The 14,422-nt window shown below is 60.9% G+C and overlaps 3 protein-coding genes across 3 annotated transcripts; 2 read left to right on the forward strand and 1 right to left on the reverse strand.

The window, feature by feature from the left end:
- Positions 1-1,935: 1,935 nt before the first annotated feature.
- Positions 1,936-4,062, forward strand: BESB_063230 (uncharacterized protein; the record flags this gene model as incomplete). The annotated part of the gene is made up of 1 exon (XM_029364737.1): positions 1,936-4,062. The coding sequence occupies one exon, from the start codon at positions 1,936-1,938 to the stop codon at positions 4,060-4,062; it is 2,127 nt and encodes a 708-aa protein (XP_029219445.1).
- Positions 4,063-4,973: 911 nt separating this feature from the next.
- BESB_063240 (uncharacterized protein) lies at positions 4,974-9,395 on the forward strand (the record flags this gene model as incomplete). Its single annotated transcript, XM_029364738.1, has 3 exons — positions 4,974-5,648; positions 5,924-7,303; positions 8,010-9,395. The coding sequence occupies 3 exons, from the start codon at positions 4,974-4,976 to the stop codon at positions 9,393-9,395; spliced, it is 3,441 nt and encodes a 1,146-aa protein (XP_029219446.1).
- A 763-nt stretch (positions 9,396-10,158) lies between these two features.
- BESB_063250 (uncharacterized protein) lies at positions 10,159-14,251 on the reverse strand (the record flags this gene model as incomplete). The annotated part of the gene is made up of 9 exons (XM_029364739.1): positions 10,159-10,200; positions 10,389-10,802; positions 11,106-11,181; positions 11,716-11,810; positions 12,199-12,300; positions 12,440-12,510; positions 13,093-13,278; positions 13,566-13,680; positions 14,060-14,251. The coding sequence occupies 9 exons, from the start codon at positions 14,249-14,251 to the stop codon at positions 10,159-10,161; spliced, it is 1,293 nt and encodes a 430-aa protein (XP_029219447.1).
- Between the last annotated feature and the right edge of the window lie 171 nt (positions 14,252-14,422).

A 14,422-nucleotide genomic window follows, 5' to 3' on the forward strand; every position in this document is an offset into this window, starting at 1 on the left:
ATGTAGCCAGCATCGTCTGCAGAGAGCATCACTGGCCATTCCCAGTAATCAGAAGAACGTTTTATGTAGTTTGCCCTGCCGGTGGCCCATCGCGGTTGCAAATGAAGGCGAATGCGATTGAGGAACAATGACGGATCACAAGAAAAATATTTGCGTTTGCAAGGAAAGAGAAGTAACAGCCGTTCTGTCAAACCGGAAATGCGCCCGCGCCACCATGCCAGCTCAGGCGTATGTGCTGCACTGGGTATGAGCTCTCACAATTACGTGCCACCAACCCCAGACCGCAACCAGGAATGTGGAACCGAAAACCCTTCAGGTTACTGCACCCGCCTTCTGAATCATTACTGCTGCATCTGCTTAAGACACACGCAGAGGCTGCTACACGCACCAGCAGAGCACTGAGCCCCTCGCGGTTGGCTGACACCGCTTGCGCGTTGCTTACACAATTTCGTGGCGCAGTCCTGTCTGGACTGGCTCTCGCTTTTGCTGTCTATGTGAGCTATACGACTTGCTTGGTCAACTATCCCTCTGCAGGGAATGCAGCTAATGTAGGCGGATGCATCAATCGCAAGTATCAAGTCCTGTAGATAACTGTCACCTTCACGCTTCGTTTCCTCCTGTGTAGAAACTTGCGTGTCGGGTCACTTATTGACTAGATCTACTATTACACCAGTACGCGGCCACCATCGGCATCACCATCGTCCCCCTCGAGGTCATGCCGCACATATACTGGCGGCAATCTGGTCTTTTATCGATCACACGATGTCGCGCATCTCTGTATGCGGCGTTCCCGGGCTGACCTGTCTCGTCGATTGTGACTGACAACAGCGGGGCCCCGATCCCACTGGCATCTGCTCGTCCGTTCTGCATGCGTTTTATGCCACGCCCATGATACGTAATTTGAGATTTTTCTCGATTGGTTCCCCTTCTGTGGCAGTCGACTTTCAGATAGCGCAGGGAGAGAGGACGGGGCGACAGTGGCCTATACGTGGAGTGCGGAAGCATTTGCGTGCGCTCTTTTCCACCATTTTCACGGGCGGTGCATGCCAGATATTACTCGTCGTCTTTCCTCGGGCAACAGTGTTCGCCAGAGTCCTCCTCAAAACCGTCGGCTAAGGCTCGATTTCATTCAAGACAAATTTTGCTTCAGCGCCACACACAGTGGCGCCGATGCCTGCGTAACTACCGGGGAAGGTTTCGTCGTCTCGCATGTCTGACCGTCGATTGCACAGCGCACACACAGGATTATCCTCCTGGAGTCTGCCGCACGGAACGTGCTGACCGAGAATGCTTCCCTATGCCACAACCTCTGCGCATGACTGTCCTACGTCAATGCCCTACCCGCCAGAAAAACACGGCAATGTGACGGACGACGCATTGCTGGTCTGCATACACCAGCAGCACACAAATAGAGAAACTCTGCACTTGGGGCGTTCCAGTCTTCTCTGGCTGCTTGTATATCAACAGGATGCTTCTGAATGAAGCTTGAATTCATTAGAAGCCAAATGCGGAACGCGACATCCTGAGTGTGTAGTTCACCGTACGCGCTTGATCCCGTATGACGTGTACGCCCCACATACTCGAGTCTACAGTGCTCTGAGACTCAGGGAAGAGGCAGGCAGCAAGAAGGAAACTACAAGCATGCCCTCCCTTTGCAAGTAAACCAGCAACTTCAGAAACTACATAACAACCTGAAGAACATGCAGTGTTGTAACTGCCGCAAGCAGCGTTAATGCACGTGATTTGTACAGAGCCAGTTTCCGAGAAATCGCCATCCCTAGGCGATCATCCGACAAGAAAACGCAGTTTGGTTGGCGGAGAGCCCCACAATAACGTCTAACGTCCCAAATCGAGGCCAGACATCCAGCAAGTTCGCGCCTGTGTTCGTGTCATCACAGTGAAGAGAGTAAGACAAGTCCCAGAGGCCAGTGCACGATGGAAGCGATGACCTCGATTGCGGCAGCTCTGGAGGCAGAGCTAGCAGCTGTCGCTACTCCAGCCTTTTCCCTGTCTCCCTCGAGACCAAGTAGTTCAGTTCTCGTACTGACGCCTTCCCACGAGAGGCGTCTTCTTGCTTCGGAGCCGGATTGCATGTCCTCACAGCATGCACCGTCGTCTCTACCTCCGACGCTGGAGACATTCGGCGCCTCTTCTGGAGCCTCAGAAGGGAACACACCCTCCAACCGCTGCGCGAGTCGCCTCTCCTCCCCTCTGTCCATGAGTGAGCAACTGCACTACTTGTCCGTCGCAGCGAGGGTGGCGCCCGAGTCGTCAGCGTCTTACCGACCATTCGCGGGGAGGCCGCTTGACGACAAAGATGGAGATTTGAAGGAGGAAGAAAAACTGTGTGAGCTGATGAGAGTGCAGTACGAGATACAGAGACAGTTGGCCCGCGTGCAACAAGATGCTCTGTCGGTATGTCGAAGCTTCAGCAGGCTGGCGGCGCAAGCGGCCTGCGGAGTGCGGTCGCTGCGGCGCTGTGACCTGTTTTCTCGCAGCGCCCGTGCCAGCAGCGATCCTCCCACACCGGACGGGCGTGAGGCCCCCCCGCGACCCCACCTGAGAGAGGCAGAAGGAGCACCTACCGCCGGCTTCTCTTCCGCAAGCGCCGCTTGCCCGCGTTCGCCCTCGCACTTCTCGGGATTGAGACAGATTTCGTCTGCGAGGCCGGAGAAAAGGAGCCTCTCCGACGCGAGTGTCAGCGACAGACGAGTGACTCGCGGTTGTGAGTCAGCAAGAGGCAGCCTGATGACAGCCTCATTTCCCCTGAAGGGCGAGGCGCCTAAGTTTCAGAGGGCACGCGTGCGGACAGCGGACGACAGCGGCGTTCGCCTCTTTCGTCAAAGAGGCCGAGCCCACAGCACGCTCTCGAACGTGGCGTATGAAGTCGTCGCGACGAGAAGAGTTAGGCGACAGACCTTTTCCGCAGACGATCACCACAGCGCCCAGAGCGCGCCGCCACACCTTCCGTGTTCGCGCGCTTGGGGAAACCGCTCGGGGGCCTCTGAGTTTGCCTCAGACACGCCACACGCGGGCGAACGGACTTCCCTTGATCCGCTGGCCGCGCGGAGTCTCGACAGTCATCCCACTCGCACGCGTGATTCGTCTTCCTGCTCTTACCTGCCGCCGCCTCCTCGAAAAGTCCTTCCATCCGCATTGGCCTTCCAATCGCCTCGCAGACGCGCGCCGATTTGGCGCGTGGCTCTGCTCCCGAAAGGGAGACGGCAGGAGGGCGGGACGGCAGCTGCGACGACAGAGGCCGCTCTCGCGACCCTGAGGAGATTCGTTGAGGCGGGAAGGGACTCTGCGGAAGCCGACTACGTGAACTCAGTACTCGGTGGATACGAGGCGCGCCTGCGAAGGTACGATGAAGCACTCAAGGCAGTCGGACAACGGAAGGACGATCGCGGACCTTCCATCGGCAGCAGGAAGTCGGGGGCGGTCGCCGAGCCTCAGCGAACACAGCACATCGACGCAAAGGAAGATCAAAGCTCCCGGCAGGACGGCAACACACACCCAGCTGCGTGCCCTCGAAGCTCATCTTGCGACGGGAGAGATCGGCCGCCGCACGAGTGGGAGCCGGCGACATGCGCCGTCCCCTTTCGAGGGGGCGAGCGCCCCTGTAACAACGCCTGCGCGCCTTCTGCCACTATCGACTCTTCCCTATCTTCCATGAAATGTGCTTCCGCTTTCTCCGGTCTCTCTTCATTTGCTTCGGAAGACGCGGCTGAACCCACTGGCTCTCCACGGGCGACCGGAGCCGTCCAGGCGCGCGCCGAGGACCTCAGCCCCGTCGCGGCCTGCCCTCACGCCCACGTGCTTTGTGAGCCAGAGGCGAGCGGCGAGTCTAAACGCAACGTGGAGTCTGTGCCGTCGAGCGGTGCGCAAGCTGAAAGCCCCTCCTGCAACCCTCGGGGACGCCAGGCGCGGAGAGAATCCCCTGAGGCAGGTGGGCTCTCGCCGCAACCCCCCCCGACTCGCCTTTTGCCGACGCCAGAGGCGCCGCCCCAACAAGGCGCACCGACGCAGACGAGCTCCCTTCAGCGGGAAAAGGAGATGTGAGTTGAGAAACAAACTGTAGCGAAGGGCGTCACTCACGGCGTAGCTTTCCCGACGCCAACGCATATCTTGGCCGAAAGAGAGCGGGAGAGCGAAACGAGAGAGAGAAAGTAAAGAAAAAAGTCGCTTTTCCCGCAGGGACGGGCTACTGGGATACTCGCCAGCGCTCTGGCTCAGAGCGAAATGCCGAAGCGAAGCTACCGCAGCCCTGGCTAGGTCGAATCGGTGGGGTCCTTCGGTTGCCTAGGGTAGTCTGAGGGGCGCAGTTGTGTGGCGTCTCACCTCGGCGTTTCTATATCGACTAATCCATTTTGCAGACGTATGCGCCTCGTCGATACCTGTGCGTGGGGTTCCGATATGGGCGCGTGTGCATCACCGCGCGAGGCTGAGGCAATGATGAAGGCGTGTATTGGGTGTAACCTCAAAAGAGGGATAGAGTCTCCCGCATTCGCAGCTTCTCCACTCTTTTCAGGCTGACGGAGAGCATGCGCATGTGGGACGAACAGCGACACATATGTGACGAGGACATCCGCACGCTTCGCCTCATAAGTCAAGAAAGAGACCAACTAAAGTAGGTCCGCTGACAGAGAGTGTCTCGACGGGGTGACGCTTCCTCGCGGAGCGGTTCGATGCGGCGCTTCGCCCTGAAACACCAGCCTGCAGCAACTAGATCCAGCTCGCAGTAGCGCGGCCGCGCCAAGGCGCCATGTCGCAAAGAGAGCTGGTTGAGTCAAGACGCGTCACATTCGGTCGCTTCCACGAAAGAGCGCGGCAAAGGCAGAGAATCGAGCGTCTGCGCGCCGGCCTTAGCATCTGTTTTTCATATTGCTGTCGGCGGCGGGGGGGGAGGGGGGGGCTCTGACGCACTCACTCGAGTTCGTCCGCTGCACGTGAGCCGCTGTGGGCTTCTGCGCATGACCAGAGTGGAAAGAGCAACGATGAGCGTGGAGGACGGACGAAGCGCCGCCGCCGAAAATCTTGTGCGGATCCTGGCCTTCGAACTTCCGCAATTCCTCGCGGCCGACAGGAGAAGCAGGCAAGCACAACAACAGGAGAAGGAGAGGCGGCGCGCTGCGGCCGCCCTTCTCCGCCAGGCAAGCGTGATTCGCATCCAAACTCATTGGCGCCAGTTTCGCCAGAGACAGAAGCGGCGGGCGCGACTGCGTAGCGCTCTCGATCTGGTTCGCCGCTTCGAGCGGAGACGCCTGAGCGCGCTCTTCTTGCACGCCCTCAAGCAGCAGACACAGCGGAGATACGCCGGCGTCAAGCTGCTGCTGCGTGGAATGGAAGGATACGCGAAGCGAATCCAGAGACACCAGACGGCAGCTGCGGTCGTGGCGTGGCGGCGCTGGGTGCGCGACGCGAGGGCGCATGCAGCAGCGAGAATTCAAGCGCTTTGGCGAGGCAGGCGTGCCAGGGAGGAATTCAAGAGAGCTCAGACGCTGGCGGCAGTCGACAGAGACTTCAGAAGCCAGGTGATACAGATCCAAGCTGCGGTACGGGGCATGAGGGAAAGGCGGAGTCTAAGGGAGCTCGGAATCCAGCTGCCGAAGGAGAAGAAAAGGAACGCCGCAGCGGCCAAGATCCAGGTAAGGGAGGACGAAAGGAACACTCCACACACTCCTCACACATTCACCGAGGGGGGCGGGCAATCCGACTCCAAGACCGGCGAGCAGACTCTATTGTCCCAGCGTTTGCCGCGGTTTCATCTTGACGCCAATGAGGCCGAGGCCGTCTCGCCTTTTCTCATCAGCCGACTCTCCTCGCACATGGCTACTCTGGAGGCGCCAAGGCTCTCTCTCGCAAGCGAACGAGCTTGCCGAGTTTTCGGCTGCTGCTCTTCCGGGGCCTTCTTGTGACTCAGAGTCTCTTTCGCGGGCACCGGGCGCGCCGGCGCCTCCGCCGTACGCTGGAGGGCGTGCGCAGTGTGACAGGCGAGGTGCTGGAAGCTCTGCAAGAAGTAGACGTCTCGGAGTTCATTTTCCTGGAGAGCCTTCCTCCTGAGCGTTTCTCAGACCTTCTCTCGCTCTCGCTGCCGGCGCCTTCGTTCTACTTCCTACACGCGCGGGCGGCGTCAGTCCACCCGCTCGCCTCGCCCGTGTTTCTGCGACAGCAGCTGTTCCAGGGCCCCACCCAGGTGCCTCCTGGACAGACCCAAGCGCAGACCGCGGCCTCGAAACCTGAGAGCGCGCGCGAGGACGCGCCGCTCGCGCCCTCCGCTTTTGCGCCGCCGCGTGCGTCTCTGTTGGATTTCGAGAGCCCTATCTCTCTGCAGGCGGCCCTCTCGAGCTGCGAGCCCTCTCTGGAGCCTGCTCCGTCGCCTTTCCCCTGTGAGGACCTGGCGCCTGCAGGCCGCAAGGCGCCCCCGTCGCCGCAGCGAGGCCGCGCGTTCGGATCGCGCCAGCCGTCTCGCGCACTCGATGGCGCTACGCCGGTCGACGCAGACGAGGCGGCACGCGCTTGCAAGGCGAGGCCGCCGCTCTCGAGTCTCAGCCGGTTCTACCCTTCGTTCGCAGTCGCGCGCCTTCTCCCAAAGTCGCTGCAGACGAGTGTGGGGTGCGTGGCCGTCGGAGCAGGGGAAAACGAGGGAGAACGCGAGGAAAAGCAGGCGGACGCCGACAGGCTCGGAAAAGTCCCTCCTCCTCCAGCAGAGACAGAGGCGAGCTTCGGCGCGTGGCGGCTGCAAGGGACAGCCCAGTCGAGGGCGCTGCCGTCTCGCGGCGGGCAGCCCCCGGCCCCCGCGTGTGCGCCCACAGAAACGGCGAGGCCGTCACTTGCGAGGGAGACTCAGACCGCTGCAAGCGAGAAGAATGCACCGGGGGAGCGAGCGCTCTCCCAAGCCACGATGTTTCTGTGGAAGTCCTACCGAAGCGTTCTCTTGCCGTTCCCGTCCCCCGGACTCGCCGCGGTGCTGCTGGCGCACTCTCCCCCCCAATCCGCGAGCGAAGTCGAGCCCTGGCACCCGCGAGAAGAGCCTACCAAGAGGCTGCCGCGGGCGCTGCTCGAGCCGCTGTTGCCGCAGCCGCGCGCGCACGGCCCTCTGGGGGGCGCTGGAGACGCGGTGCGGGAGACACCTTTCCCGCGAGGCCTGCCGGAGGCAGAGGCGAAGGCAGCGGGAGGAGGGAACGAACGGGGACTTCCTGGCGGTGTCGCGGGGGGTCTGCAGGCCTGCGAGTCTCCTACAGGAGAGCTCCCCACGGATGCAACATGCAATGCGTCTACACTCCAGGGACTGTCCACCAAGGTGAGGAGAGAGCGGGAAAGAGAGAAAGTCACGCGCCTTGCGTAGGTTGCATGTACGCAGCGAGAATACGGCTCTGAGAGGCTGCGGGCTGAGTAGGCTGAGCCCTCCTCTGAGAGGTCGCGTGCGAGCGGAAGACCTTCAGAAGAGGTCTCGGGGGGCATCAGAGTTGGTTCGCAACGACTGCTATTTCGGCGTGTGTCGACGTGCAGGGGGGGACGGTCACGCCGCCGCGGCACGCGACGAGGAAGAAGCAGACCGCCGGCGACCCAATGACGAGACTGCGAAGCGGTGAGTCTGGGCGACGGCTCGCCGCCGCTCGGGAGACAGAGAGACACACGAGAAAAACAGTCGCGCGGAGTGGACGCCGCGAGCCTGAGTCACACGGCCTGAGCGGCAGATTGCATCCGCTGCTGCCAGGCACAGAATCAAACACGCGGAGCGAGGCGCGGCGAAGTCACAGAGAGAGAGAGATCATGTCGTAAAGAAAGCGACGGATTCGCAGGGAACGCGCTCGGGCACGAGTGTGGTGAGGACGCAGCTTCACGGCTCGTGCGGAGTTACCATCGAGCTGCCTTCTACCTTTAGGCGCTCCGCCGCTGGAAAAGTGTGTCCGCTTCAATGTCGTCAAAGGCACCGAGGCACCTGCGCCGCTGCACTGAATGCGTCGCTGCCCGCGAGTGCAGCTTGCGGCTCTCTTTTTGTGCAGCGGGTGACTGGGGCGATTGGGCGGCGCGAATGCCGAGAACCCATGGCGGCGTCCCCTCCACCGGCGCTGGATCACGAGCGAGAGGCGACACTTTGCTGCTTTGAGCAGCGGCAAAGCGTGAACACATCTGTGCTCACAGGAGGCGCAAGCCTGGACTCGTTGTTGGCTCTCTGCTGCGTGGGTCGCTCCCGCAGGCATGCGTATGAGGCCATCAGGCGGAGCGCGCGACATCGGCAGAGCAGCCAGTCCCTCTGCAGAAGCGTTTCCTCCACGTCCCCCCCGAGCGCGGCGCCTCGATCCTGCGGCTCCACAGCGCACATGCTCTTCGCCCGCCTGCCGCGCGAGCTCTCCTCGCCGCTTCTCAGACCTTGCGGGCTCGGGGGCAATTCCCCCTCCGCGGGAGACCAGAAGGCCGCGGTCTGTTCGCCGGCGCGCGCGGGCCGCCCAGGGGGGCCCCGCGGGGGAAGCCCTTCGCCTTGGGCTCCAGCGCGCAGCGCCGGGCGAGCGGCGCGTCTCGCCCCTGCAAGAGACGCGCAAGGCGAAGGCCCTAGTCCCCTCTGCCGGCGGGGCTCGCACTCGCCCCCGACACGGGCGCAGGGAGCGCCTGTGGACTCTGCTGGAGCGCCGCTTTGCGGCGGTACGAATGGGCCCTTCCCAGACGAAGGCCGCGCCCGCAGCGGACTCTCCGCCTCGCCGCTGCACTCGTATCGCACAAACGGTTCACAGGACTCGGACGCAGTTCGACTGGGTGTTGTTGCGACCAGCCAACCACACACGAGCGCGCCGGCTCCGCGACGAGACCTTTCGCTGAGTTCACTAGATGCGAAGAGCACAACACACACACCATGCGCCTCTCAGGCGCCCGAGCCCGCGCGCGCCCCCCGCCCCGCGGCGTCCGTGAGAGCGCTGTTTTCGGGGGAGAGCTGCAGCGAGAAAGCCGCGTTTTGGGGAGGCGCGGCGGTCTCTGTGTCGCGTCAGCAGCTGCTGCTTCGGCGAGGCACAACCCGAGCCGAGCGACTGCAAATGACGCTAGAGAAGCACATGCGAAAAACAGCTGGCAGCGTAGGAAGGCCCGCGTCAGCTGCTGAGGTTTCCGCACCGGCGAGCGAGCGAGTCACGTGCACAGGCGCGAGTGCAGTTGCACTCCCGCCGCGGGGGACAGGAGCCCCGCCCGCCGGGCCCGCGACCCACGGTGGAACATCGCGGCAGGAGGTGAGGCACCACCTCGAGCGCGTGCGCGCGCAGATGGAGCGGCTGCCGCGGACGAGAAAGGCGCAGGACTCTGTAGCGCGATGGAAGCTGCTGCAGCAGGTGAAAGCTCTCGAAGCGCAGGAGGCTCGCCTTGCGCAGTGCAAACCCGACGGCGGGCACGCTGGAAACGAGTGACAACAAGGGGGCTGCCGTCGGTCGCGCGAACGCAGTGCTGAGACGGCCTTGTGCGGTCCATTTCGGTGTAGAGCTGAGCTGAGTTACACTTAGTTGCTAGGTGGCGTGTGCGGAGGGGGTTCGAACAGGGCGCTAGCCGCGAGCGGAGTTGGTTTAAATTGCTGGAAACCGATACGCGATCCGAGCAACACAACTGGACACAAACGGCTTCGGTTCAGTAGCGGCGCCAGGCTGCTCTGACCCGCGACATGCTTACGGAAAAACACAGGGACGAACAAAAGCTCAAGAAATCGCCACACATGACACAAGCACTGAAAATGCGAGAGACAACCACACCTGCGCGTCGGGTTAACTAACCTCTGCACCCCGCCGCGCATCCCCCTCCCGCCCCCGCCCCCTACACCAGTGGCGAAATCCGCAAGACGCTTGCAGAGAGGAATAAAAACAAATCCTAGGTCTGGAGAGGCACCCTCAAAACGCAGTTGCAGACTGCGGCGCGTTCGGCCGCCCTGCTGCCTTTTCATGTGCACCAGAACCACAGATCGCCCGGCAGCTGCCCGCCGCACAAAGCACCCCAGTCACGCACAGATGAAGCTTCAGGCATACAAACCCGCCTCCACGGCGGGGCCCTCAATCCACATTGAGCAGCCCTTCCACCTCCGCCATGACTTGCGCGCATCAAAGATGGGATTCACGGGTTCGCCGCTTCCACGCCTCCGTTTCCTCTCAACAGGGGACGGCGGAAAGCAAGCTACTGCGAGGCCTACACCTCGGGGAGGCGCCACAGCTGTGGGCGGCTGTCCAGCTGCAGGAACACAGGAAAAACGGGGAAAGAAAGACGTCTCACTCAACGCCGCGCGCATGCGGTCAGACCCGCCGCATGTCAGGGCTCTTCGGCTGCGCCTTCCCACGCCCTCCGCGCGCTGGCGTCGTCGTTCCCCCCCCCCCACCCCCCCTCCCCCCCCGGGGGCCTGCACGCGGTGTCTCTCTTACCGCGGCCGTGAGGATGAAGCCGCCACTGGAGGGCACGACGAGGGTGTCGATGGCTCTTTGGTGGGCGCCGCGAATGAGCTGGATAGGTTTGAACTGCTGCGCGGCGTTGAAGAACTTGAGGTGAGGGCCCGCGACGCAGATGAGGACGCGGCCGTCCGCGGAGAAGGCGAGCTGCGAGACGTGCGCGCGGAAGGTCTCTTGGACCTCCGCGTCGTCTTCGCCTTCGGCCGGGACCTCGAGCGCGCGAGGCACTGCCAGCAGCGGCTTGGGGTCTTCAGACACAAAGTACCGGACGTCGACGTCCCACAGCGTCAACTCGCCGCTCTTGTCCAGGGAGACGGCGCGCGTGTTGTCCGGCGAAATCGCCACACACTTCGTGCCCTTCGAGGTCTTCAGATCCATCGCCTTCTCCATCTGAGACGAGAAAGACACACGCCGCAGCACACGCGCGCCTTCTCAACCCAACCCTGCGAACCCGCCCGCCCTTCCCTGTCCTCCACCTCCCCCCGAAGGGGACTACGCGGAACCAGACGACGCAAGAAGAGGGACAAAGACAGAGAGGCATCGACGCCGGAGAACAAACCTATCGAGAGCAGAAAACATGTTACTTCGGCCTTGTCTCCGTGGCTCGAGAGCCGCGGTCACGCGCGCTGCGGCATAAACGTTGGATCTAACAAACGCGCAGCGAAACTCGTCAAAAAAAGGGTAAGAACTCACCTTGACGAAGATGCCGTTCTTCCGCTTGATCTCGTAGAGCTTCACGCCCGGCGACCAGGCAGACAAGCCCAAAAACCTGCAGCACGCGAACTCTCGAGCGTATTCGCGTGCATTCATTATGCAGCTGTGCCGCTACAAGGATCTCTGCTGCCTCGCCCAACACTCTAGAGGCATTGGCGCATAAGTGCTTCCACGCGGAGGCGCATCTGCGGCCGGCAACACACCCAGATCTCTGTGCTGCTAAACCGCGTCACCGATTCGTGTTTTCGGGTTTCCATGCGCCATGCAGCAGCCTCCATACCCGGCAGCCTCTTCTGTGTCTGGCGTGCGCTCGGAATCCACAGAGACCAAGCCCGATGCAAATATACAAATACATATATAGATAGATAGATATACAGGCATGTACGTATATATTTATATATATATATATATATGTATCCATGCTGCACATGCGTACGTGCTAGCTGGCGAAGCGAGGGCGCTGGACGGCCAAGCCACGCACACAGTGGTCGCATCGCGTCAGAGAAAGTGAGATCTCTAAGGTCCACTGAAAAGTCAGCAACGATGAAACTTATTCAGTTGAACCTTGACGGCCTCGCGGCACGCGTACCTTCCGTCCGCAGGACTGCATGCGAACTGGAACGCCTGAACCTGCTTGGTGTCTACGGCAGCCAGCAGCTCGCCTGTCGGCGCCCAGACTCGAATCTGAGAAGCCGCGACACACGCATCGATGGCTTCGACGCTTCCAAACCCCCTGCGTCCTCCCCCTCCCTGAAGGCATCTGCCTCGGTCGCTCTGCGCGGCCGCGCAGCAAGTCACCGTTCAGGAGACAGAGGCGCATCCTGGCGATGGCCCGGCGCCGGCGGAGACCGCGCCAGCCAGGAGACTCCGCATGCAGCCTCGAGGCAGATCACGCGCCTTCCACGCACAGGCCGCTGCGAACGCGGAAGCTGCGCGCACGCGCGGTGCGTCGCTAAAACAACGACTGAATAAACCCGACAAGAGAAGCGAGACCGCCGGGAAACCCAGCGGCCGTCTGCAAAGCTGCGCTGCGCCTCCGTAGTTGCTTTTACGGCTTTCTCAGAAAACGCACCTCCGTGTCGTCTTCATCGGAGGCAGTGCAAATCCACTCGCCCTTGGAGGCGACCAGCCAGCGAACGCGATTCTTCTGCAGCGGCGTGTCGCCTCGAAATGTCTGAACGCGCAAAAACCGACACTCGCAAAGACAAGCGTCAGCCGCGCTAGAAAACAGGATGCTTCAGAGACGGGGCTGAGGCTACCCTGCGAGCGCGGAAGCGCGCGCATGCCACGAGTCACCCCACGCCGAGTCTCACCTCGACAAGCGTTTTCTTCTTGTCGGCGTCGGTTTTCTGCAGCTCGAAGACGACTAGGCGACGGTAGTTCTCTGCGGGTCACGTACACGCGAAACATCAGTCTTTCTCAGCTTTCTTTCGAAACCTGTCAAACGAGGATGCCATCAATCACGGCCGGAAGAGGGGGGGGCGGGGGGGGGGGGGGGAAGGCGAAGGACGAACGCGTTTTCTCGCGTGTGCACTCGGCATCCAACCGGAGAGCCCGCAGCCAGCCTCAAGGCACGCTTTGGCTCTCGCAAAAGTTTAAGGCGCTCAATAAACGGGCGTTTCATGCGAAACAAGGCAAAGTCGTGACAGCGGCGCTGCAAAACTGTGGGCTGAACTCAGACGGTCTAGCATCTCCGGTTCATCGACCGGGACCTACGAGAAACCCGTGTCTACATACTGTTTTCGTGCGTCTACCCATATCTCCGAATAGCTACATTCTAAAAAATATATATATGTGTACCCCGAAACGCTGCGCGAAGATGCACGGTGAGACAGATGCACATGCAGACATGTTGTTGCACAGCAGCGCCTCTTTGTCGCTCGACTTCCGCGTAACGCAGGACGACGTCTCGGGCGTTTCCTCGACGTCCTTCACTTAAAGAGCGGGCGGAGACCATCTCACTCACCGAGGGCGCCTGCGATGCGGAGTTTACCGCCGGCCGAGGGCAGGAAGTCGACGGCGCTCAAAGCCTCGCCCTCGACGCGAGTGAGGATGTGAGGCCGCGCTGGCTGCGGCGAGCCGAGCGGCGCGACGCCCCCGGAGAGGTCAAAGAGATGCAGACTCGCGTCGCTGCCGGCGACGGCGGCGACCGCTGAAAAACGCGAAAAAAAGGGAAAAAAGACGTAAAACAACGCAGAAGGAAGAGGCGAAAGGGGTGCCGCAGGGAACAAGCTGAAGCAACTGGGAAGATGCCAAGGAGAATCGAGAAAACGCAGGCGCGAGGGCACCGGAAGAAGCACGTTAGACACAACCGCAGCGACAGACGCAGAACAGCGGATAGCGGGAAACAGAAAAAGACGTCCTCCCGCGGAAGAAGCAGAAGATGTGCCGCGTTAAACTTCTCTTCCACTCCATTTTCAAAGTGGAGTGTTGACTTACTTCCTTCCGGAGACACTGCGGCAGCAGTGGAAAACTTGGAAATACCCTTAAGCACGTCCGCGTGCAGAGGGTGCTTGCCTGCGGAAGCGGCCTTCGAAGCCTCATGGTCGGCGCCCTGAAAAATTAAAAAAAAAAACTTCAAACCTCCAAAACCTTCATTCCCTGAAAGAGAACCTCGGAATCCGCATACAAGAAAAGAAACAAGAGTGTCCTCCAGATCCTTACGTTTAAAAAGGGACACGAATCCAAACAACGATGGAGAGAAACCGAGAAAAGGGCTTGGGGCGGACCCCGGAACGACCACAGACACATTCTGCATTCTGTTTCACTGGCTAAAAAGCCGAGGAGGTACGATTGGCTTTCGTGCTCTCGCGCGCGTTTACATTCTACTCCGCGCCCCTTGTTTGTATGTACAGCGAGTGGGAGTCGTTTGCTTCGCTAGTTTTTCGTTTATGTTTTCTCAGCCTCCGCTGCGCATCGCGACCTACGGGAACTTTCTTCCGCTGGCTCCCAAGGGTCTGGTGGTGGCGGCCGTGCCGGTGCTTTTTATCCTTTTCCTTCGTTTTCGAGTCTTCGGGCTCTTCCTCTCTGCGGTCATGCACGCTTTTCGACGGCGAACGCACGAGGAGGAAGCGCCAAGCGGTGAAGATGCTCGCCAGCGCAAAGAGGAGAGGTATGAGCCACATCTCGAAAAAATGATGAGATCAGACAGGACAGTGAAGACGATGCGAAGGGAAAACATACAGGAAACCAACAGATGGAGACAAGAGAAGATCCTATCTACGCAAGTTCGCGCCGAGGGAGAACGCGTTGCCTCAGCGCTGTCTCGCGGTCTGCCTCTAATACGCCGATGGCAG

The sequence above is a fragment of the Besnoitia besnoiti genome, chromosome V (genome assembly GCF_002563875.1).
Source record: "Besnoitia besnoiti strain Bb-Ger1 chromosome V, whole genome shotgun sequence".
Classification (NCBI taxonomy): domain Eukaryota; phylum Apicomplexa; class Conoidasida; order Eucoccidiorida; family Sarcocystidae; genus Besnoitia; species Besnoitia besnoiti.